Source organism: Lissotriton helveticus, chromosome 1_1 (assembly GCF_964261635.1).
Source record: "Lissotriton helveticus chromosome 1_1, aLisHel1.1, whole genome shotgun sequence".
Lineage (NCBI taxonomy): Eukaryota > Metazoa > Chordata > Amphibia > Caudata > Salamandridae > Lissotriton > Lissotriton helveticus.
In genome coordinates this window covers 1002619822-1002642494 of record NC_136057.1, presented here as the reverse complement: position 1 = coordinate 1002642494, position 22673 = coordinate 1002619822, and the positions used below count along the sequence as shown (strand labels likewise).

The following is a 22673-nucleotide window of genomic DNA, read 5'->3' as shown; positions in this document are numbered from 1 at the left end:
TGAAAGACCTAGTGTTGGTAGACAGTCGCGCTTACAACTCTCTGCAGTGGTGGAACCCACAAAACCTTTCCAAGGAGTGACTGTTCCAAGAGCCGATTCCACAAGTAGTACTAACAGCGGACACATCACTGACAGGTTGGGGAGCCCACTTACTTCAATACACAGTCCAAGGGCTCTGGACAATCAAACAAAAGACACTGCATATCAACCACTTGGAGTTGCTAGCAATATTTCTGGCACTGAAAGCATTCCAGAAATACCTGTACAACAAGGCTGTGTTGATCCGGACGGACAACATGACAGCCAAGTATTACATCCAGAAACAAGGAGGGTCACACTCTCCACAGCTGTCTCACCTAGCACAGAGCATATGGAGGTGGGCAATTCCCAAAAACATTTTTCTCCTAACAGAACACCTGCCAGGGAAAGACAATCAAATAGCAGAATTGTTAAGCACACACAGCCAACAGCTACACGAATGGGAGATTCACTCAAGTCTCCAACCATTCTTCCAAGAATGGGGGCATCCAGAGATAGATCTGTTTGCCACAAACGAAAACTCAAAATGCCAGTACTTTGCCGCCAGGTTCCCACATCCGTTGTCACAGGGCAATGCGATATGGATGAACTGGTCAGGCAGATTTCCGTATGCTTTTCCACCAGCCCCACTAATTCCGCTGGAGGCACGCACGCTACGCAAGTAGTCACTCACAATGATCCTGGTTGCTCCCACATGGGCAAGACAGCCATGGTACACAACGTTCCTAGAACTTTCAGTAGTTCCCCACCAAAGACTGCGCCTCTCGCCCCATCTTTTAACTCGGAACCATGGAGAAATGAGGCACCCAGATCCTAATCAGATGAACCTAGCGATCTGGCTCCTGAAGTCTTAGAGTTCGGATACCTTAACTTGCCTCCTGATTGCATGAACATTATCAAGGATGCAAAACGGCCAACTACTAGAGTATGCTACGCAGCTAAATGGAAAATATTTGTAATGTATTGCAATAATAACCAAATCAATCAATTAGATGCTTCCATCCAAAACATTATCTGTTACCTCTTGCAACTTCAAAGATGCAATCTACCATACTCTTCCATAAGGCTACATCTTGCTGCTATAGCAGCATATCTCCAGAACAGACACCTGTCCCTGTTTAGAGTACCCCAATCAAAGCTTTTATGGAAGGTCTTAAAAGGATAATCCCTCCAAAGCACCCACCTTCACCAGTCTGGAACTTTAATATAGAACTTACCAGACTTATGGGACCTCCTTTCGAACCACTCCATTCATGTAAATTACAATTTCTAAGGTGGCATTTTTAATTGCCATTACCTCCCTCAGGTGAGTGAGTGAGCTACATGCACTAACCATTCAAGAACCTTTCATGCAAATACATACAAATAAGGTAGTAATTCGGACTAACGCTAAGTTCATGCAAAAAGTCATATCCACTTTCCATATCAATCCATCCATAGAATTGCCAGTTTTCTTCCAAAACCCGCTGAAAGAGCCCTACACACACTAGACGTAAGGAGAGCTCTGCTATATTATGCTCTGCTATATTATGTTGAAATCATTTAGGAAAACAAAGCAACTCCTTTTAGCATTTTCCTTTCATTTCATCCGGCAGTACTGAGACAATCAGTGCCTGGTTCAACTGCTGGCATGGGTACTGCATGTAGGCCTACATACAGGTGCTCTGGACATTCTCATGAGTGCTAGTCAAAGAGAAGCTAAAAAAAAGGTTCATGAACAAACAATAGACCAAAAACCTATTTCTTTCAAGCTGCAACTATTTCAGAAGTTGTAAAGATACCACATTGTGAACATGAGGAAAATATTGGCACAGGCCATCTTTTTTCTAGTCTTGTGGTATATAAAGGTGAAAGTTACGTCTCCTAGAAATCAAAGTAATCCTGGCTGTGCTCAAAAACTAGAGCAAGGATGAGATAATGTGACAGGCTGGAAAGAGCAAGGACGCAATATTGAGAAACAGTATGGCATTGAGCGAATAAGGCCAACTGCCCCCACCCACCGCCCACTTCTCTTCCCCTTCAGGATAGAACATTGTAGAGGCTAAAGCAGACCATCTAGAGAACCTGCAGAGAATCAGCAGAAATTGAGGAGCTGTAGAACAAAAACCCATCCATAAGGGACAATACTGATGATAGCCTCCCTAACTTTGGATTTGAGATCACTTCTAGGGTAGCATCATGTTTGGAGTTCCTGGATTTGGCAGGTACAGAGCGGTGTGTCCTAGTTGGGTCACTGCCTTTTTGTTGTGTTGTGAAACTGTTCCAGTGGGACTTTTGTTTGAGTGAGGGTGAAAAGGCAATCTGAATTGGTAAATGGGGCATAGTATTTAATGTAAGTTCGGTTTGTTTTTCGAGGGAGAGTTGGCACAGGGAGGGCAGGGATCAAAATGAAAGCTTTGGTCTTTGAGCAGTTAATAATATAATACCCATACAACCTGAACGCATGCTGGGCCCATTGCACATAATTTTAATGGCCATTAAATGGTAAAGATTTTGAGCCTTTACCGCGAGAGACCTCATTGTCCCTTCAAGAGGTTGGTTCTCTTGAAACTTCAAGACTTTTTGTCTTGTGACCAGTGCACCAATTTTTTTATTTTTGTTTTCCCCACCTGAAAGTAATTTTAGACCAGGAGGCAAAGCTGTACATCCCTGAGCATATGAAGTTGTGGTCTTCACACCTTTTGCTTCAAGTCGCAGTTAAGTCCTTAAGCCATTCCTACAACCAGTCCATTTCCCGCCTGCAATCTGTGCGTAATTCAAAGTCTAAATGCAAGAACCAAAAAGCACAGTGGGACTGGACGCCATCTTCCACTCTTCTACCAGGTTGCCAGCCATGGAATGGTACCTCACTTGGTTCCTATGTGCCCCTGGTTCACTGTGCTGTCATTAATCCATTTCCCCAACTACCTTCCCCCCCCCCCTCCCCCGGCCCTGCCACCAGTGAAAAATTGAGGCATTCAAGGTGGCCATGCTGCAAAATGGAAGTGCTTTTCTGTTTCCTTCTGGCACATCTTTGATTTAATCAACAAAGGAAGGGACAAGGAGGGCGATTTTTAACTGGGTCCGGCGTACATGCCCTGTAACTCAGTAAACAAAGAAGAGTACGCAGTTCCCAAATGGTGTTGTACCCCAAATGAGTGAAAGAAAGGTAGGACCAGGTCCCAGGTAGTGAAGGTGGAAAGGGAGGGGAATTCTTCCTTTCAGGACTAAAACCCTCACACACCCAGCAAGCTAGGTGTCATGCTTAATTATCTGGGTTTTTCTCCTCGTCAAACTGGCGGTGCAATGTTTGACGGGCACCCTAAAAGGGGCTCTTTATCGGAGTTCTTTTGTCCCTGCCAGTTGGTGCTGTGGGTGTGAGGGCCCTAGGTGAGGTGTAGATGCAAGGGGGTGGTGAGAATTTTAAAAAAGGTTAGGTAGTCCACTATGCACTTTTAATGGTGTGGCTAACTACCTTATTAAAAGAAAAATAGGAGAGGTCACTCTCCGGTACTACGATCCAGGGTAGTGTGCTCTACCTAGCGGTCAACATGTTTCATGCTTCGTGCTCAAAGTGATGCAATGCAATTCGTCAGGACCTAGAAATTAAAAACGATCTACACAATGTGGTAGGCCTATACTACCTAATCCACATGGTATTCAATAGCAGGCCGGAGGTACTGCCAATCCTTAGTGGGACCTGGAGTGGGGTGCCAAAAGGGGAGAGGGTACAATAATAGTCAAGAAAACTTTTAAAAACATTACGGGCAATTAGTGGGTGACCACTACAACTCTTGGACAGGCGTAGAACGCGGGATAGAGGCAAAGGGGCAAAGAGGTACTTTGGCTCACCCTACTAATTTAGAATGTGTTGCCTCATCGGTCTCCTCCCGTGTTTAGGGAACTTCAAAAGTAAGTACCCTCTTGCTCAGCAGGAGCCAACAGTACGCCTACCCACACGGAACTCGGTTAGAAAGGAGCCGGAGACTCTTTGATTTCACAGAACCAAAGGGCCTCCAGGTGGGCTCTCCCCTGACGTGGTTTGTCCCTGTGAGCGCAGTTACTTGACCCCTACTGACTCCAGTACTGACTTCAACGCCGGCACTAAGATCCTTGCTAATTCATGTCGACCCAATACCAGTACCGACTCAATCGGTGCTGTTAGCCTACCTGGTGCTGACACCGGACTTGAAATAATATTGGCCTATACTCTACCCAGAGAGTACGATGGTACAACTGGTAGAAATACGGCCTAACTCTAACTCGGTGCTTCTATTTCGACTCAGGTGCCAGCAGACTGTGCATTCAGTTATTTGGGCTCTAACCTGGATCCTGTGTCTGAACAGGGAGCACCCCAAGATACGGACGATTGTGAGGGGAATGGGTTGGTTCTGCCACCATCCTTTTATTATTCTGCTGGTGCCTTACACCTTGACTTATAAAAAATCGATGAATTTAACACCACCCTTAAAATTGAGCTTGACCTGCCAGAAGGTGCTACCAGCCTCATTCTCAGTGGTGTTTTGGAGGGCAGCTGAGATACCAGATCTGCATATGGCCTCTAAGGCGACTGAGACAAATGTTCTAACCGAGGTTCTCTAACCTTAATCAGCAACAGTTGTGTCCTTGTTCTCATTAATTGACACCCTCACGGATGCCTTGATGACTGTTGTGGAAACCATATTAGGTCTATGATGGGCAGGATGCAACAAAATAAATTATCCGTTTGAGCTTAGAACAATGTATTGCAGTGGCAGAGCAGTTTGTACTAGTGTTTTGTTCCACAGGTATACCTGTACTAGGTTGTCCAAATCTGGTAGTGTGCAGGCATCGCTGATGGACATGCCCTTTGATGGGTCTAGACTCTTCAGACAGAAGGCGGACACTGTTCTGGAACAGTTTAAAGAGTAGGGAGCACTGTGTGTTCCTTATGGCTTTTTGACTCCTATAAAATAATGTACCCATCAGTTACACATATTTAGGGGCTACTCCAAGGGATTAGCCGTTAGGAAATGGCAACATTCCAAGTTAGTGATGCAGCAGACAGCTCAGAGCTTTCGTGGCTGGAGCCGTGGATGAGTTACCGGCAGACATGGCACTGGCCAGCAGGGGCAACAGTCCTCTGACTTCTCTTCCCCTGCTAAGCCACCAAGCTGCTTTAGTTTCTCCTTGGCAGCTCATGCCTGACCAGTGGGAGACAGAATTCAGCTTTTCCTCCCAAGTAGACAATTCGTTATTTCCAACAGATCAGTCTTGCAGATTATACAAACTATGCCCTGCCTTTCATTTCCGCCCCACCCCAGATTTGTGCCACATCAGAACGATTTTCGGAGGAGCATCTGATTATCCTGCTGCAGGCGGTGAAGCACTTGCTCACAGAGGATGCCATTGAATGCATACCAGACTCTGCGAGATGCAAGGGTTTTTAATCATGCTGCTACTTCACATTAAAAAGGAAGAGTGCTCTAGGCCTCTCTCGGACCTTCAATCCCTAAATACCTTGCTGAGGAAGGACCAATTCCAAATACTCACATTGGCTTGGATCTTATCTGCTTTGAGTTAGAGTAAACTGGATGCTGTCCTTGGACTTGCAGAACCTGAATTTTCATATAAGTGTTCTGTAGTCTCTCATATCTTGCCTGTGGTTCAAGGTGGGCCATAAACAATTTTCAATTTGCCCAGCTTCTGCTCCAACTCCTCTCTGCTCCTTGGGTGTTCATGAACGTGATGATGGTGGTTGCTACCCATCTTCGGAGGTTAGGAGATCCTGTAATTTGACTACTGGCTGCTGATATCGAGCTTGTCAGTCAGTCAGTCGTTATCTCAGGGCTATTGGGGGTGGGGAACTCCATTATGTTCTTGGGTTTCACTATAAGTGAGCCACAATCCCATCTGCTTCCCTCATAGAATCTTCTAGCTAGTCTCAGACATTTGTACTGTGATCCCAATATTTTGGGTTTTATCCTGGTGAGGGTGGTTCTGAGACTTCGTGGCATCTTAGTCTTGTGCATCCTTCTCTTCACCCACACTAGGTGCCACATGCGGACCCTACAATGGAACCTGAAATCCAAGTGGGCCCAGCATCAAGAGACTGGTCAAGATCTGCAATGGTGGCTGACCAAGCACAGATCCCCTCTGGCAAACCGCTTTCCCTTTACTCACCCAGAGCTGATATTGGTAACTGAATCATCACTACTGGGTTTGGTGGGTCGTCCGGTTGAAGTGGAGATCAGAGTTCTCTAGTGGGGAGCCAGCTCTGCATCCACCCTATAGAGCTATGGGCCATTTGTTAGAACTGTAAGGCTTTTCGGCCATCCCTCCATGGGTAACTAACTAGTGTGGGTTTTCATGAATAACATCCGTGCGGTACTGCACCAAGAAGGACTCAAAGAGACCCTCAGGCCTGTATCAATTTTAGTTTTTATTTATTTTTTATTTTTATTTCACCAATACAGCAGTTACACATCTTCAGTATGCAATAATCAGGCATTGACATATAAAGCGTCTGCAAATCCCCATTTCCACATTGAAATCCGCTTGTAAGCATGAAACAATCATACCATTATGCGACGTTTGCACATTTATGCTGCAGATTTACATCATCAATATTTGCCCAGGACATCTGTTATACCGTTCCTAGTTTAACCTCAGAGGATCAGCGGTACCTTTTTTATGCAGGGTTATGTGACCAGAGCTCCACTCTGGTATGTCTCTACCAGCGCTACTATTTACCTCCGCCCTACACCTCCCCAGAATCATCTTGATGTTCTTGCAGATAGTCCACGAGTGGTTGCCAAAAATCCTTCGGTCTGGAGGCCGGGGGTAGTTCCTCCTCATACGTCCCCATTGTTTCCTTACAATATATCATATCTTTTATCCAATCTTTGAGCCTGGGCGGTCTTATGCTACCCCATTTAATAGCTATACGTCTTTTTGCCAGTAAGAGCGCCACCGCTAACCGTTTTCTCCTCCTAGTCTGTTTAATCTTGAAAGTGCCTAGCAGGCATATCAACGGTGAGTTTGGAATATGTTCCTTTAACATGTGTGTAAGTGCAGTTGTCACTTGTAGCCAGTACTCAGTGAGGACAGGACAGGTCCATGACATATGTAAGAAATCGGCTTGGGGCGCCTGGCACCTCTGACATTTATCGTCTGCTCTAAGGCCGTACGTATGCAGTTTGGCTTGTGTGTAGTACGTTTGGTGTATACATTTAAAATGTATTATGCGCAGGTTGCAAGTTGATGTGAGTAGGTTTATTTGCGCACCGCTGTAATTCCATTCGTCCTCTGATATAGTCATGCCCGTTTGCTTTTCCCACCTTAGTAGCAATCTATTTGAGTCTCCCGTCCGTGTTGGAAGGCCGTATACAGTCTAGTAACTAATTGCGAGCGCTTTGGCGCTGTTGATAAGATTTGTAAGGCTTGAAGTGTTGGCGGTTCGTCTGGGAACGTTCATATAGGTCTTTAATCGCTGCTCTTAGTCTGTGATAGGCGAACTTCTTTAACGGTGCCTGGTGGGCACATAATGCCGGGTTCTGGAGGGATATAAACTTATTTTGTGGAAACACCTTGCTCATTGTTCGGAGACCCATGTTTCCTAGTTCTCTAATCATCCCCTGCTCACATGTGACCGATAGTTTGGGATGGTTTGCCAGTGGAAGTGCCGGTGCACATAAGGGTAGCTTGTTCGCTTGTGTTGCTAGTGCGTGCCATGCCCTCGACGTGCATTTGACTGGTTGAATTGTGTCATTGTTGTAATAGCTCACCGTGTCTGTAATATATTGCGTCAGTTCTTTCGGATGTATGCTATCCGTTTCCACCGCTATGTGAGGTATATATGCATGCAGGTGTAGCCAGTAATGTGCGTGTTGTGCCTGTGCGCAGTAATAGTTGTAGATCGGGAGCTGCGACACCTCCCTGGTGATATGGTTTTGTGAGTTTTCCAGCCAACCCTTGGTTGTTTTCCTGCCCATGTGAGTCGCTGTAGCACCGTGCGTAGCCTGCTGAAAAACACTTTGTGAGCCACACTGGGATGTTCCAAAAGAGGTACAGGAATGTGGGTAATATTGTCATTTTCTGTATTGCGATTCTGTCAGCTATCGATAGCGGAAGTTTAATCCATTTTTCTACATGGTCTTCCAGTTTTGATATGGCTATTCCATAGTTTTCTTTAAGCACTACCTCCGGATCACGGTGTACTCATATACCCAATTATTTCACCGGACCCGTCTCCCATGTTAAGGGGTAGTCTAAAGTGGGTCTTGGGGTCTCTACCGTCAGTGGTATCACCACCGATTTGTCCCAATTTATACTGAGGCCTGCGTATTGTTCATATTTGATATATTCCCTTATCAGTGGATTCAAGTTTGTAAAACGAAATCCCTGTAGGCCGAAGGGAGAACTGCAGCGCTGATTCTGGATGTTTTGGTCTGATTTTGCAGGCCAGTGGTTCTACTATGAGTGTGAATAGTATAGGGGACAGTGGACATCCCCGTCTAGTTCCGCGACTTATGTTCATGCTTTTGCAGGTGCTACCGTTAATCTGTACTCTTGCCTTAGGCTCATTGTATAGTAAGGCTATCCATTTCAGAAAGGAGGGCGGGAACCCCATTCTAGTCATGACCGTGAACATGAACTCCCATTCCACCGAGTCGAACGCTTTCGCTGCGTCTAATAGTCTAATAGTGCTGCCTCAGCTGGCACATTGCGAATATTGTTCGTAGGTTTTGTGTTGTGTATCTGGTGGGGATGAAGCCCGCCTGATTTGGGAGCACTAGCGATCCCAAAAGCAATTGTATTCTAGTGGCTATCACTTTCGCTAGGATTTTAACATCAATGTTGATAAGGGAGAGAGGACGATAGGATTCGCATTTTGTAAGATCCTTACCAGGCTTAGGGAGTGCTATCAGCAAGGCTTCTCTTAAAGTCTCTGGGAGGATCCCCTCTTCATACGACTCCTCGTACATCTGGGCTAAGTGTGGTAGCAATAAGTCCCTGTATTCCTTATAGAATTCGCCCGGCAGGCCATCTAGTCCGGAGGCTTTATTATTTGGTAGAGAGTTTATGGCGTCTTTTAGTTCATCTTCTGTTAGATGTGTCCTAAGAAAGCTCTGTGTGTATCTGATAACCAGGCTAATCCTATGTCATCTAGGTAATCGTGTATTTCCTGTCTAGATTTGGTGATCCTTGTGGTATATAATGTGGAGTAAAAAGTCTGAAAACTATCTAAGATGGTTGGAGTATCGTAGACTGTTACGTCGCCATCCGTTGTAATGTGTGTTATTTGAGTAGTATGTCTCATTGCCTTAAGCTTGCTCGAGAGCACCCTCCCCGGTTTGCCACCCTCCCCGTATGCCCTGGCCTTGTAGTGTTTTGACATGTATTTGATTTCTGTATCCGCAAATTCGTGATAAGTGTCAATTTTGCGCTGTATGTCAGCTTGAATGGATTGTTGCTGTATGTCTGCGAACTCAGTTTCCAACTTTTGGATGTCCTTCTCCACCATGGCTAATTGCTGCCTAACGTCTTTGAGTATGCCAGCGTGTTTCCCAATGCAGTGCCCCCTTATTGTAACCTTGAAAGCTTCCCATAGTGATCTTGCGCTATCCACTGATCCCACGTTAATCTGGAAAAAGTTTATGATAGCTTGGTTTAATTCGGTTTTAAAAACTTGATCTTTTAGCGCGGAGGGCTGGAGGTGCCATGTAAATTGTCTCTGTGTGTGTGTGTGGGGATCGCGAGGGCCAACCGCACCAGGGAGTGATCAGATAATGTCTTGGGCAGGTGTTCCACACTTGTTACCCATGTGCTGACCGTACGGGTGGTGAGCCAATAATCAAGCCTCGACCATGTGTTATGCGTCAGCGAGGTGCATGTGCCTTCCCTAGTGCCCGGGTGTCGCAGCCGCCATACATCCACCAGCCCCCACTCAGCTATGTCATCCTGTAAGGCTCTGGCAGACCTTCGGCCGTGTCTGTCAGTCCCAGCTAATCTGTCCAGTGTTGGGTCTAGGCATGTTTTAAAATCGCCCCCCCATATTATATTTGTCGGCTGTGAGATTCTTAATTTTTAACAGTTGGTATCAAAGAATTGAGGGTCATCCGTATTAGGTCCATATACTGAGACTATCGCGATATATGTGCCGCCGAAGTTGCCGCGCAAAATAACATACCGTCCCTGGTCATCACTTTCTGCATCTAGAGCAGTACCCCTCTAGCATAATTTGAATATGAGGCCGCTAAGCGCATCTGGGCCCACCTGTATCCAATCCTGCATTCCTGCAGGGGGGTTGTGTGTCTCCTGTAGGCAGGCCACATCTACCTTGTGTCTGTCTAGATATGCTATCACTTTTCTAATCTTACGTGGATCTTGTAGTCCTCTCACGTTCCAAGTAAGGAATGTCAGTGTCCTGGTCTGTCTTAGATTATTTGCCATAGTGTTCTGTGGTTCGTGCTAGCTAATCTTGTGGTTCTGTAGGGATGCATAGCGCGTTTAGCAAGATGTCTTACATTGCAATCAACCATGGCTGTCTGGTGAATTTTATGTTTACTCCCACCCCCCCTCCCCTCTCCCACTTCGTCTTTCCCCCTACAACGAAGACATATTCCCCACCCTTTGCTTCACTCTACCCCACCCCCCAAAAAAACAGTAACAGTTGTGGTATACACAGGCGGGCTAAAGCTGCCCGACTGAACCCCCTGATGGAATTTCACCTGTGGGGGGGGGCCTTGCTTAACATGTAGTTGCACTAACTAAGTGCACTCCAACCCTGCTTCTTGATGTTTAGTAGTCAGTGTGACATAACAACTCATTTTACAAGTATCATTAACATCGTGCGATCTTGTGTCACCATCCTAATTTGGTGTCAACAAACATTTCAATGTCTTAATTGGGACTTATCTGGTGCACTGCTCTGTGTGTTCCACACAATTTGTTCCAACTAGCGCACAAGCTTGTCTCTGTGTCCTGTCGTGCGCCAGCGTCTTCTTCCTCTACTTTCAGTTTGTGAATTATGTATTCTGTTGTCTCACACGGAGTCACATTGCCTCATTTTCGTTACCGCACCTGCTTATCGTCGATGACTGTTCGTTTCAAAGGTAATTACTCCACATCGGACATGGCTTCTCTTTCCTGGAGTCTGTCCCGCGGCGATATTCTTCGCTCTCCTCCCGATTTTTTTCAGTTGCAGGTATTTCATAACATCTTTGGGTTCATTAAAGATTTTTGTGGCACCGCCGTCTGTGATCTTTAGACGTGCAGGATATAGCATGGCGTAAGGTATTTGTAGCTCTCGCAGTTTCTGTTTTGCTGTTCCGTACTTTTTTCTCGCTTCCTGTACGGTTTGGGTGAAATCCGGATACAGTGCTACTTCCATGCCTTCATGGCACAATGACCCCAGTTCTCTCGCTTTTCTCAGCGCTGCATCCCTGTCTCGATAGTTCAGAATTTTGGCGATTATGGGCCTTGGTCTGGTGCCCACCGGAGGCTTAGGGGCCAGGGATCTGTGTGCTCTTTCTATGAGAAATCCCTCTGAGAATGTGTCCCTTCCCAGGAGCGATATCAAGAGTTGCTCTACGTATTTCTCCATTGGGCCTGTATGTGTGGTTTCTGCAATTCCCATAATGCGTATGTTGCTTCTTCGAGATCTGGCTTCCAAATCCTCTGTTTTAGCACCCAATGTCGCCAGTTGTTTGTCTATACCTGCTTATTTTGCGGTCAGTTGGTTGTTAGTGTCTTCCACATCTGATATTCTCCTTTCCGCCATGTCAATACGTTTGGTATGTGGATCTAGTCTCTCAGACATGCGGTCCACTCTTTGCGTGAGTGTGTCGATTTTTCCATCTATGTTAGATAACGCAGTCTGTATGGATTGAAACATTGAATTGTACATTTTCATTTGAGATTCCTCCTGTTTGCGACAGTGCCGGCAGGAGCGCCTGCTGATCTGTCTCAGACTGCTCCGGGCCTTTTTCGATGCCTCAAAGTTTATTTTTGGCGGATTCCTATCCGGTTTACTCATTATGGCGGTTGTTTGGTTTCTGCGCTTGTTTGGTTTCTGCGCTATGTTCTCCACCAGCTAGGATATCGCGTCTATTTACAGCTGTTGTGGTTCCCAGTGAGTTTGATACGCCCCAGGCTATGTGTGGAATCTGGCGTTTTTCCAGGCCTCTCTCAGGTTGTGTCCTGTAGTGGTCGTAGTTGTCTGTTAGGAGCGCTTTGCTTGCTTACGCCACGTTTCCCCTGTTGTTGCGGCTTCGGTAAGTTCGGTCTGCGGTGCCTGAATTTTACTCTGTGCTCCTACACGTTATCCTCTCATGTGAACTTCGTCGTTCACCCTCTTTGCCATAGTATACTGTGCGCTGCTATGGTGTGCGGTATGGTGCGGTGTGGTATGCCCCAAAGTTCGTGAAGCACTCCAGCCTGATTTATATGGCCTCTCCTCCTACCGTTCTCGAAGCTCTTTCGTTAGTAGTTCCTTGGGGGGCAGGTTATCTTCCTTTGGGCACGAATTTTACACCAGTCTACTACCCGGTCTGAGCAGTATGCTGCAGTCCCCCTCCGTTTTGGATGTCCCAGTGCCTGATGTTGCGCTCTTCCTATGCCGATCCGATGTCTACTTTCTAGCCGTTTCATTTGGGGTCTGACTTTGCGCTCCCGCTAGTGCCCAGGGCTGCACCACGTCTTTTCGTGCATTTGCCGATATGTTCTGCACCCTTCTGTTCTAGGTTTACCTCCTACATGTACCTTGGACCTCATATAGCATAGGACGCTGCTGCCCCTTTGTTGATCATAGGGAGGAGAGGGGATTGTGGTGGTGTGCAGTAGTCTCGTACCTTCTCCGGAGCAGTTATGTCCCGCGCTCCGATTGCCGGTCCCACCGCATGGCTCTGGCCGGCGTGCGTGCGTGTCTCGGTCTGTGCCCCTACCCCAGACCGATGCTTCTCGTCTTTTGGAGTTCAGCAGGCTGCTTCAGCTTTGAAGTCCGTAACTCCTTCGTGGAGCATTTTAGCGGGTTCCGCTTTTCGTCGAGTGCGTCTGAGGCGGTTATGCGACTTCGGTATCTGTGTCGGGTTGAAAATGCCTATTTCCGTGCAGAATGAGGATGATGTTTTTAGGCCACCTCGAGGAGCTCGCTTAAAGCGCGGCCATCTCGTGTCGTGGCTAGCTCCGCCCCCCGGTATCAATTAGTTTCATGTTTCTGGAGGTCCCTGCCGCAGCTAAACATCTCTCTGGTGGCCAACCACCTGGCAGGGTCCCAAAAAGCTATATTGGATAAATGGTATAGACTTTGCCTAGCAGATCACAAATGATGTCTGCATTTTGAGGTGGCGTTGGCTGTGTAATAGAAGTGGGGAGAGCCCTGGTTTTAACCACCAGTGTTACCAGTTTTGTTTGCTGGTGTTTCCGCAAGAGCACTGCTTTGGAGATGCAGTCTGGCTGGAATAGGAAGAAGAACTGATGTCCTAAAGCATGGATGGTGCTTACATGCCTATCTGCTCAGTCACTTCTGGGACGGGATAGTTTGCATGGAGCCTCACAATCCAACCACCCAGGACCTGGGAGTATTGCTGAAAAACCTCTCCAGATCCAGTGGTGCCTGGGAGATATACTAAAAAAGAGGAAGATGTAGCTAAATAGTCTCAATGGAAGGGGCATTGCCAAAGGTAAGTAACTTGTTTTTCTGATCCCTTTAAGAAGAGGGGCATGGGGTAGAGGTCCCCCTCTACCACCCCATTATGTAATCTTTGTGAGACGTAGATTATCTAAACGTGTATTTCTCATATATGTTGCTTTGAACAGGACTACATTTAGCAAAGTAGAGTCGCTGTTCGCAGTCGGTAGTGAATGGTTTTTCTCTGTTCTACTGGTGGGCATATGGAGAGACGCCACACACAAAAATGAACTGACTACACTTATTACTTTTCCTGAACCTTGTGCATGGCTGAATCACGTCTCACATTTAGGATTATTCAAAGGACAAGGGTCTTGCAGACTTGTTTAAGATCTCTTAAGGTTAATGTTACAGGATGAGCTAGGACAATGCCCTAGCTTGCCCCCCAGGCTACTTGTTATTGTCAAGGACTCCATGGCTCCTGTCTTCCTCCACTGACTCATCTAGAGCGTCTCAGTGTACCTCCCTATATGGCTTTCCTTCAACCCAGAAGACCGCCATTTTGTTTTGTAGTAAGCCTTTTGGATTGAGTTCAGGAATTTGTGGCGTTTTTTGTTTCAAACATGTAGGAATAATCTTCAACTTCTTCTAGCGATGTCTATTTTAATATCTGGAATTTTTTAGATTTTTGAAGAATTAGTTTGGTTGAAATCTCAGTTCAGAATAATTAACTAAAGATAAGGAGTTAGAAGGTGGGTAATGTTGGAGGCTTTGCTGATGGCTTTTTCTGGAAAGAGGGACCTTTATAGTAGACTACATCAGTTCCACTACCATCACTCCAACTCATTGAACCCCCAGCAACGCGAGTTATGTATAAGGCAAAAGGATGAAGTGGAGAGGTGGGGGGCCCACTGTGGTTGGGATGAGCTTTTGGACCTTGCTGTAGTTACAGCGTGCTTATCACTCTCAATATCACTAGCATAACAATCCATTATCTTCCTCACCCCCAAACTCTGTTTTATTCAAAAGTGGGGGAGCAATGCAATCATAAAAATAAATTTGAATTTGTGATGGACGAAAGCACGATGACATTGCATGGTAACAGCATTTAAACCACACCTTAATACCGCTCTTGCCAGATAGTAGCCTAACTGCGATAATCTAATTTCCAAACACTGCATCCAGGGAGAATAGTAACCTTCATTCTAATGCTCAGTCAAATATCCCTATAGCCCCCCCCCCCCCCAACTCCGCAATAACCAGAGCATACCATGTATGGTATAGTTGCATTAGTGCCCATATATCTCTGGGTTTTAATTTTACCATGCTCCTGCTTGTCCAGATTATCTGCTGCATTATTACAATGTATGAGGTCTTGTATCTTGTTGCTTATGTAGGGGAAAGAGATCCTACCACCACTTCATTGCTTTTTGCCTACATTGCAACAAAAGTGCCAGTGCTGTATGATTCCTGACTGATGCAGGTATCTTTCACATACCCATAAGAAGTCCGGCTCGATTGTGGCGTATATTGTCCCAGCTCAATCAATACATTTCTCCAAAATGTTTGCAAATCAGGACATAGCTAAGCCAGGTTATTACAGTCTGTCGCTTCATCTCCCCATCTGTAATGTCTAGCATTCTTCCTGGGACCATATCTGTTGAGGTTAATTGACATGTAGTAGAATCTTTGTATAAATCAAAACTGTAGAAGTCTGTGTTTACTTTTTAGGGAAATATTTTTTCTAGCTGAGCAACAACATAACCATTGCTTTTTAGAAATATTGCAAATGTCTGGCTGACGTTTCTGTTGGGTTTTACTCACACCTAGAGATCCACCTCTCCAGGCCAAGCCATATAGTCTAGAAATAATACTTTAAAACTGATAATAAGGGGGGTGTGGCCAAGATGGCGGCAGAGTAGGACGTGCTTCCTTGTCCCTCCGGCGTCGCCTGACATTTAGCTTTGTGTATCGCCCTACCTGGTGCCCATCCACGCTGCAGATGGTGTGCTACTGTGCCCTCATGTCGCCCTGAATCTAACGGTGCCCCTATTTTTGAGTTTCGTGGGGTAGCCTTGTTGCTCTGAGCAGTGCGGCCCTGACATTGCCCGGGCCCGGCGAGCCTCGTGGCGTTGAGAGCGGAGGCCTGTGCACCGCGGAGCGGCGCCTCGGCTGCTGTGAGTGCCCGCCCCCGTGGAGCTGGTGCGGAGTGTGGCGCTATTTGGGGTGGCGAAAGAGACGGGCAGCCGCTGTTGAGGCCGGAGCTGCGCCGGTCATTGTGCGGCGCTGAGACCTGTCAGGGAGAAGCTGGTGTGCCCTGAGGCCGTTCGGACGCCCGCTGAGGTGGCGGCGGTTGAGACCCCGGCTGCGCTGGCTTGGTCTCCCGTGTCGCGGCAACCTGGGCGGTTACCTGCTTCTGAGGGCCCGCATCGGCGAGAGGTGTGGAGGAGCGGCTTCCTAGGGGTCTGGAACTCGGTCCGCGGGCCGGCGGACGGCGCGGGGCCCACACAAGTGGTGCTAGCGTTGGGGCCCCGACTCTGGTCCCGGCTCCTCTCTGGGCTGGGTTGCTGTGGACTTTGCTGGCTGGCCGGGGCCCGATGACCTGGAAGTCCCGCGGTGCCTAGCATCGGCCCGTGCATCTGCGGGCGGCACAGCGTGGGGGCCCCCCTCTCTCCTGCTGGCTGGAGTGCTCCCTGGGGCCTGGGAGTAAACTCGTGATATCTGTTCTGGGCACGGTGCTCGCGGGGCTGGTGCGGGACCTCATATCGGCCCGTATATCGGCGGGTGGTGCTTTTCCGCCTTCGCCCTCCCCCGCCTGCCGGGGAGCCCACGGAGCTCGGGGGTTTGTAGCAGGGCCCCACTGGAGTTTTGGACACGACGGAGGGGAGACATTGAAAGGAAATCTCCAGAGGTGCCCGTAAGGAGGTCCGCGGGCGGTGAGGAGTGCTCGGGGGCCTGGCGGGCACCTAGCTGGGTTGCAGCCGCTGTGGGGCCTAGGATAAGCCTGAGACCTGGTGTGGGGAGCCTCGCCGCCCTGCTTGCTTGCCTGCTTGCTTGCCTGCTGTGGGGTGCTGCCCTTGGGTGCCCTGGGTTGGGGGGGGGTGACGTTGCCACCTGGGCAGAAGAGACGTGCACAGACGGTGGTCTGCACTAGGCCCTGCACCGGGGCGGCCTGGTGTGATTAGTGGTGCTGGGAGTCCCGGGGCTGTTCTGCAGCGGCGCTGCTGAGCAGAGGAGATTATTAGACGGAGGAGGGTGCGCTGTCGGCGGGCGGCGTCTTACAGCTGTGTCCTGGGCCATCCGGCGGGGAGTGGGCGCTGCTGGACCCTGTCTGTGCTCTGCTGGGCCCTCTACGGCGCCAAGATGTCGGTAAGAAGGATAAGTCACTGAAAGACACGCTACAGAAAGCGGTGGGTCTTACTGCCTCGCAGTCAGATGGCCAATCCTCGCAGCCTGAGGATGTGGACGCGCCTGCGTCTAAGGCCTTTATGCTGGAGCTCTTTGCTGCCATTAAGGAGGACATCTTAGAACTCCGTTCCCAACTCTCCTCGGACATGCGGCGAGATGTAGACGCTATTGGGGAGCGGGTGGCGACCCTGGAGGAACATGACCTGGGCACTGCCGATGAGGTTCATCAGCTTTCGCAGGACATTCTCCGCCTCACGGAACAAGACCTAGTCCTGCAGGCACACGCTGAGAACTTGGAAAACCGCTGCTGGAGAAACAATATCAGAATTTGTGCAGTCCTGTGGAAAGGGGAAAGGGACAGTTTGCGTGAGTATGTGGAGGCGTTGTTCTGACAAATCCTTGATGAGGGGGATGAGCTGGACATTCAACTAGATCATGTATATCGTGTTGGCCTGCTAAGAGGTGCCAAAGCTCCTCCACTGGACATCTTGGTATGTGTGTATGATTTTCAGATCAAGGAACGGATTCTCCGTAGAGCGCGAGACCTCAATCCCGTGCAGTTTCGTGGGCATCAACCCGCTCTATTTCAAGACCTGGCGGCCTCCACTCTTGTCAAACGCCGGAGCTTCCGCCCTATTACGGCACATTTGCGGGAACAAGGCATCCCCTACTCGTGGGGGCACCCGTTTCGCATCATCTTTAAGTTCAAGGGCAAGCTTCTACAGATCCGCTCGCTGGAGGCAGCTTACGAGGCTCTAGGATTGGAGAGGTCTGCTGCTCAGGCTGAATCAACCGGGTCACCTGCTCGGTGGCACAGACGCTCCACGGAGTGGCAGAGAGTTGGAAGATCACCTCCACCGATGAAGCCTGACCTATCTGCGAGCATTTTAGAGAGGGAGGCGGCTGTCTCCTCGGTGGCGCTGGTAACTGACAATGAGAGTGTCCCTTGAGGATTTCTTGCCTGGCACAGGTTGGGTTCTTCTGCGGCGCCAGAGGTTGGACATGGGCGGGGGGGGGGGGGCTGAGACTGGGTCTTCCGCTCTTCCTTTTGTCCTTGTGGAGTGGAGTTGCCCTGTATCAGGGCTGGGTGAGGTTCTGGGATGGCACCATGTTTTTCCTATAGATTGATTCCTCTGCCGGACTTTGGTCCGCTTGAAGGACTTTTGACATTTTTCTTCGTTTCTGTGGTTCAGTATTTTTGTGAGGGTTTTGGGGGTTGGGTTTAGGACTGGGGTTGTTTTTGGGGCTCCGCATCGGTTCTCAGGGTAGTTGGTTGTAGGCCAGGCCTCCTGCTCGTTTCCTGCGCTTCCTTTAGTGCTCCTGTCCTAGGATGTTGTACTGGCACTTCCCTCCCTTTTAGGGCCTATGGGTAGAGATCTGAAAATTGTAAGCTTGAATGTTAGAGGCCTAAATAACCCTGTCAAGCGTGCGGCCATCCTTTCCTTGTTGAAGAATGCCGATGGGGATGTGTGCCTGTTGCAGGAGTCTTATCTCCTCTCTAGGGATACTAGGAGGATGAAGGATAAGCGGTTCCCTGTGCAAATTTGGTCTGCGGGTCCGGCGAAGAAACATGGGGTTGCTATTCTCTTTAGTGCGCATGCGCATTGCAAGATCCTATCCCAAGTGGTTGACATCAGAGGGCGGTTTGTGGCTGTCCTGGTGCAATGTAAGGAATGGGAGCAGATTTTCTATCGTGCACACCACACCACACCACACCACTGCCAACGTAGCAGGCACCGAGTCCGCCTACAAGGCGGTTGCTTATTGGTATTATACCCCAGCTCGTATTAAAGCTTGGGATGGGACGAACTCGGGCCTCTGTTGGAGGGGATGTGGCGCCCCTGGCACCTTGACGCATCTTCTGTGGCACTGTCCGAAACTAGAGCGATATTGGAAGGTGATCCTTGATGACTTGGACGGCGCTTTTCAGATCACATTCCCTTGAGCACCTGAGCATGCACTATTAGAGCTTCCACATGTCAAATTGTTTCCTTTGCGCTCGCTGAGGGGTGGACAAATTGCCCTAGCCTTGCTTGCAGCACGCCTAGTCATTCTTGCGCGATGGGGTTCCCCAGGCTCACCTGACCCGAGGGACTGGATTCGAAGACTGTGGCATCTTTTAGCTATGAAACTGCTATCGCGGAGTATGGATGGAAAGGGAGCGGAATATGCAGAACTGTGGGGCTCATTCATGCATCTTCTATCTACTTGAGGGAGGTTACCTGCCCGAAGTACTTACAAATTCTTCAACTTATTCCTCTGGAGCCCTGGGGACCTGCTAAGATGGGTTGAGCAGAGGAGCCAAAGGGTGGTAGAGAGTATGAGGGGGAAGGAGAGGCTGATGTGGTGGGGGGACGGGGGAGGGGGTAGTTTGGGGGATGGGGGGGAAGGGGGGGTTTCCTTTGTCTTTGTTTGTTCTTTTTCTTGTACTCAAAAGCAGTAGCTTTGTACTTGCATTGGCTGCTCATTACGGCATAACATTTTCCCTCGCGGGGTCGCCCTCCGGGGTGTAAGCCCGAACGCTGTCTATTGCCTCTGGACTTCGCTCTGCCGGCCAGCGGATGTAGGCAGCTGAGCTTTGTTCTGAATTGTTGTGCTGCACAATAAAAATGATTGATTCTAAAACGGATAATAAGGTGAAGGAATCTGGTCTATTTGGTAAGTTGTCAATGGCATTAAAAAATGCCCCACTCATTTTGTTGTGTATAAAATATCTTGAGTTGAATATTGTCCTTATCGAATCTATCATCCTGAAACAAGTACCCCACACATTTACCATCAGGCAAACTGGATCAATGCAAGTAGACCTTCTCATGGGACTGGGAGGGTCTTTGATAGCCTCACCCAGAGGCATAGGCATGGTTCCATTTTCCTGCATCCACAAGTGCGGCAAATGTGTGGGACCATGAATCCACTAATGTACAAACAAGCCTTCTGCTATATAATAGAGATCAAAAGCTGGAGCAGCCAAGATTCAGAATATTCCATTCTGTAACAGAAATGCTCTCAACTGAGAAATGTAGACCTTCAAATATATATGATGAATGTCTTTAAGAAACCACCCATTTAGTGCTTTCTGCTTTCTCTGCATTTGTTGAAGTGTGAACTGCTTGTGTTGGCTTCTATGCGTCTAATCTCAATGATTGCATCCCCAGGACCCTCATACTGCCAAGTGGTTGCGTTCTAGCACAGTAAATACATCTAAAGCAGCACAACATCAAACTTGGTACAATTTAAGGTGTTGAAATGTAGAGAATAAGAACTTGGTGTAAATGTTTTCCACCTTAAAGCTCTGCAGGACAGTGAAGTGGTCCCAGTCCTTACTAGAACTCTTCCTCTTCTACAGCAAAGGACATCTACTCGGCCTGACTCCTAAAGATTTGAGATATTTCTTCATGCGTGTAGCTTTACACTTCTCTGCCCAGAAGTATAGTGGCACGTTGCATAAGGGAGATTTAAGAAGTGACTGAATTTACTACAGCGTAGTTATGTTTCCCCATTTACATTTGTTTCTGCATGCAAAATGAAGTAGGAGCTGTGCATACCACATATCATTTGTTGGGTATCTTTTTCAGGATCTTATTTATGTACATTGTTCCCACCCAGCTGCTTACATCCATCGTTTCAAAGTCTTATTATTTGTTGTCTTTGTGTACTTAATGCCATGTGTTGTGTACAGTATGTCTGACTCCTTGCTGGTAATTGTGGTAACAGGCTGTAAGAAGAAAGTGAGATGTCTTCCGGTTAGGCAGCTCTTCAGCCACTCGTGTCCCAGCCTAAGGATTCCTAGCAGGTTTTTGAGAGCAGGTGGGTGACGATTACTAGCCACCTTATTATCTCTATTCTTTCTTTTTAGGGTTAAGGTTTTTATTTTTTAATTAACTAGTGGTTTCATAACACGTTCAGTTGCTAGTATGCTCTTCGGACACCAAGTTCAAATGGTGGTTGCAGATGTTTTTCACTGGGTGACACTGAACGTGTACTTCTTTGTTTGTTGGGGAGTCACTGCCTTTTGTCTTGCATGAGGTCACTATGATGGTTTCGTGTAGGTTACACTCATGGTTATCAGTTAGTGCCATCTCACTATTTTATTTATCAGCCAGTACTACGAGTGGGTATGCCTTAGAAAATGTCTTTAACAGGTAAGGACCATCAAGCTGTTTGTGCCAAATACTCTTCCACCTCCTTCTCTATGGCCTCTCCCATTCGATTGGATTGTATTTTTACTCATTTTAACTGCAGTAATTTGGTTTGCATTGCTTCTTAATTGTATGAAATCGAACCTCCTATGGTGGTTGCGAAACTTGTCAGTCCCTTTCTTGACCTGATCCCTGTGCCTCTACCTTGGCCACAAGCTTTCCAGCCCTGCAAACAATCTTCAGCCAGGAGTAGAGGCAATATTCAACCACAAAACTAAGAGTAGCTTTCTTTAGAGTTAAAGTAAGCAGGACCCTCCTTTCTGTTTATTTGTCATAAAGAAACAAAAAACGGTTTCATGTCTCTGACTTAATTGATTTTTGAGAGGGTGTGTGTATTGGCTTTGTCATGAGGTATGTAGAGTGGTACAGTATGTGGTTAAATATATTCTATTTTGGTGATATGGATGGAGTGGGTAAGTAGATAGAGGGTATTTAGAGCTGGAGCAGTGTTACATGATGTGGTGACTTTTTGTTTTGGTAAAGTGTTGCGATAAGAAGGCTAGAGTCTTATTATAGTTAGCCCATATGGCATGGCTGGACTTCTGGATGTGGCTGTTGTCTGATGTACTGGTATTGACTGATAGTTGATTATTCTGGGGGGAGTGGGTTGTTGAGTGTATGATTTGGTAGGTTGTGTTTTTGTGTGGAATGGAATACAGTAGGTTGTACTGTGATATATTGTAGTCTCATGTGATGTTTAGAAGTATGGGTTTCTGCGTAGTGTGACCGAAGTGTAGAGTTTGGAGGAGGAGCTGTGTCAGGTGGTGGATTATGCAGTGCTACAGAGTTATGGATGTGTAGGCTAGTTAAATATGCATGGGAGAGTGGTGATGGAAGACTCTTTTGGAAAGATGGTAATGTGTTGGGACAGAGGAAGGAAGTGAAGGGGGGGGGAGAGTCTTAGTATAAAAGGGCCATTACAGCATTTGGTGGAAGGTGTTCCAGCAAACTATAGGGTCACACAGGGCAGGAGGGACAAAGAACTTGGTCGAAAGGGAGGCTCAAAGTGAAATGGGCCAAGTGATGTTTGTGACTGTAGGGAAGGTTTCAAGAAGAGCGCAGCTCTTAAGAGTAGTACTGCTGATTTTATCAGTAACACAAAAGGTGATGAGAGGAATGCTTGCAAGTAGTCTAACCGCTGGCATTCGAGGTAGCATCCTTTTCCACTGCTGTGCCATTCCAGACAAAGGCCTGCCTTCTGCAAATCAGTACTGACCCTGAACCCCATGGGAAGTTTCCATCATAAGATACCAGGTGTGGCCCTCTCTAGAAGGGAATACAAGCAACTCCAGGCTGGCTTTGGCCTTGTTGGAGCCAGACAGTGAGATATTGCTTGGATCCTGTGTATTCAGTGGTAGAGTGAGCAGGGGACCACACATCTAGGCCCCACCATTGGTCACTGATGGGGTACAAAGGTAGAAAGAACCGATGTTGGA

At 47.7% G+C, this 22673-nt stretch overlaps 1 protein-coding gene across 2 annotated transcripts in view; it reads left to right on the top strand.

Annotated features, from left to right (window-relative positions):
* KLHDC10 (kelch domain containing 10) overlaps positions 1 to 22673 on the top strand; it is a 291780-nt gene that overhangs the window by 76591 nt on the left and 192516 nt on the right. Inside the window, exon 2 of one of the 2 annotated variants that reach the window (XM_078677592.1) lies at positions 20753 to 20845. The exons of the other annotated variant lie outside the window; for it this stretch is intronic. Coding sequence (XP_078533718.1) covers positions 20753 to 20845 — 93 coding nt within the window. The remainder of the gene's footprint in view (positions 1 to 20752; positions 20846 to 22673) is intronic. 2 annotated transcript variants of the gene reach the window in all.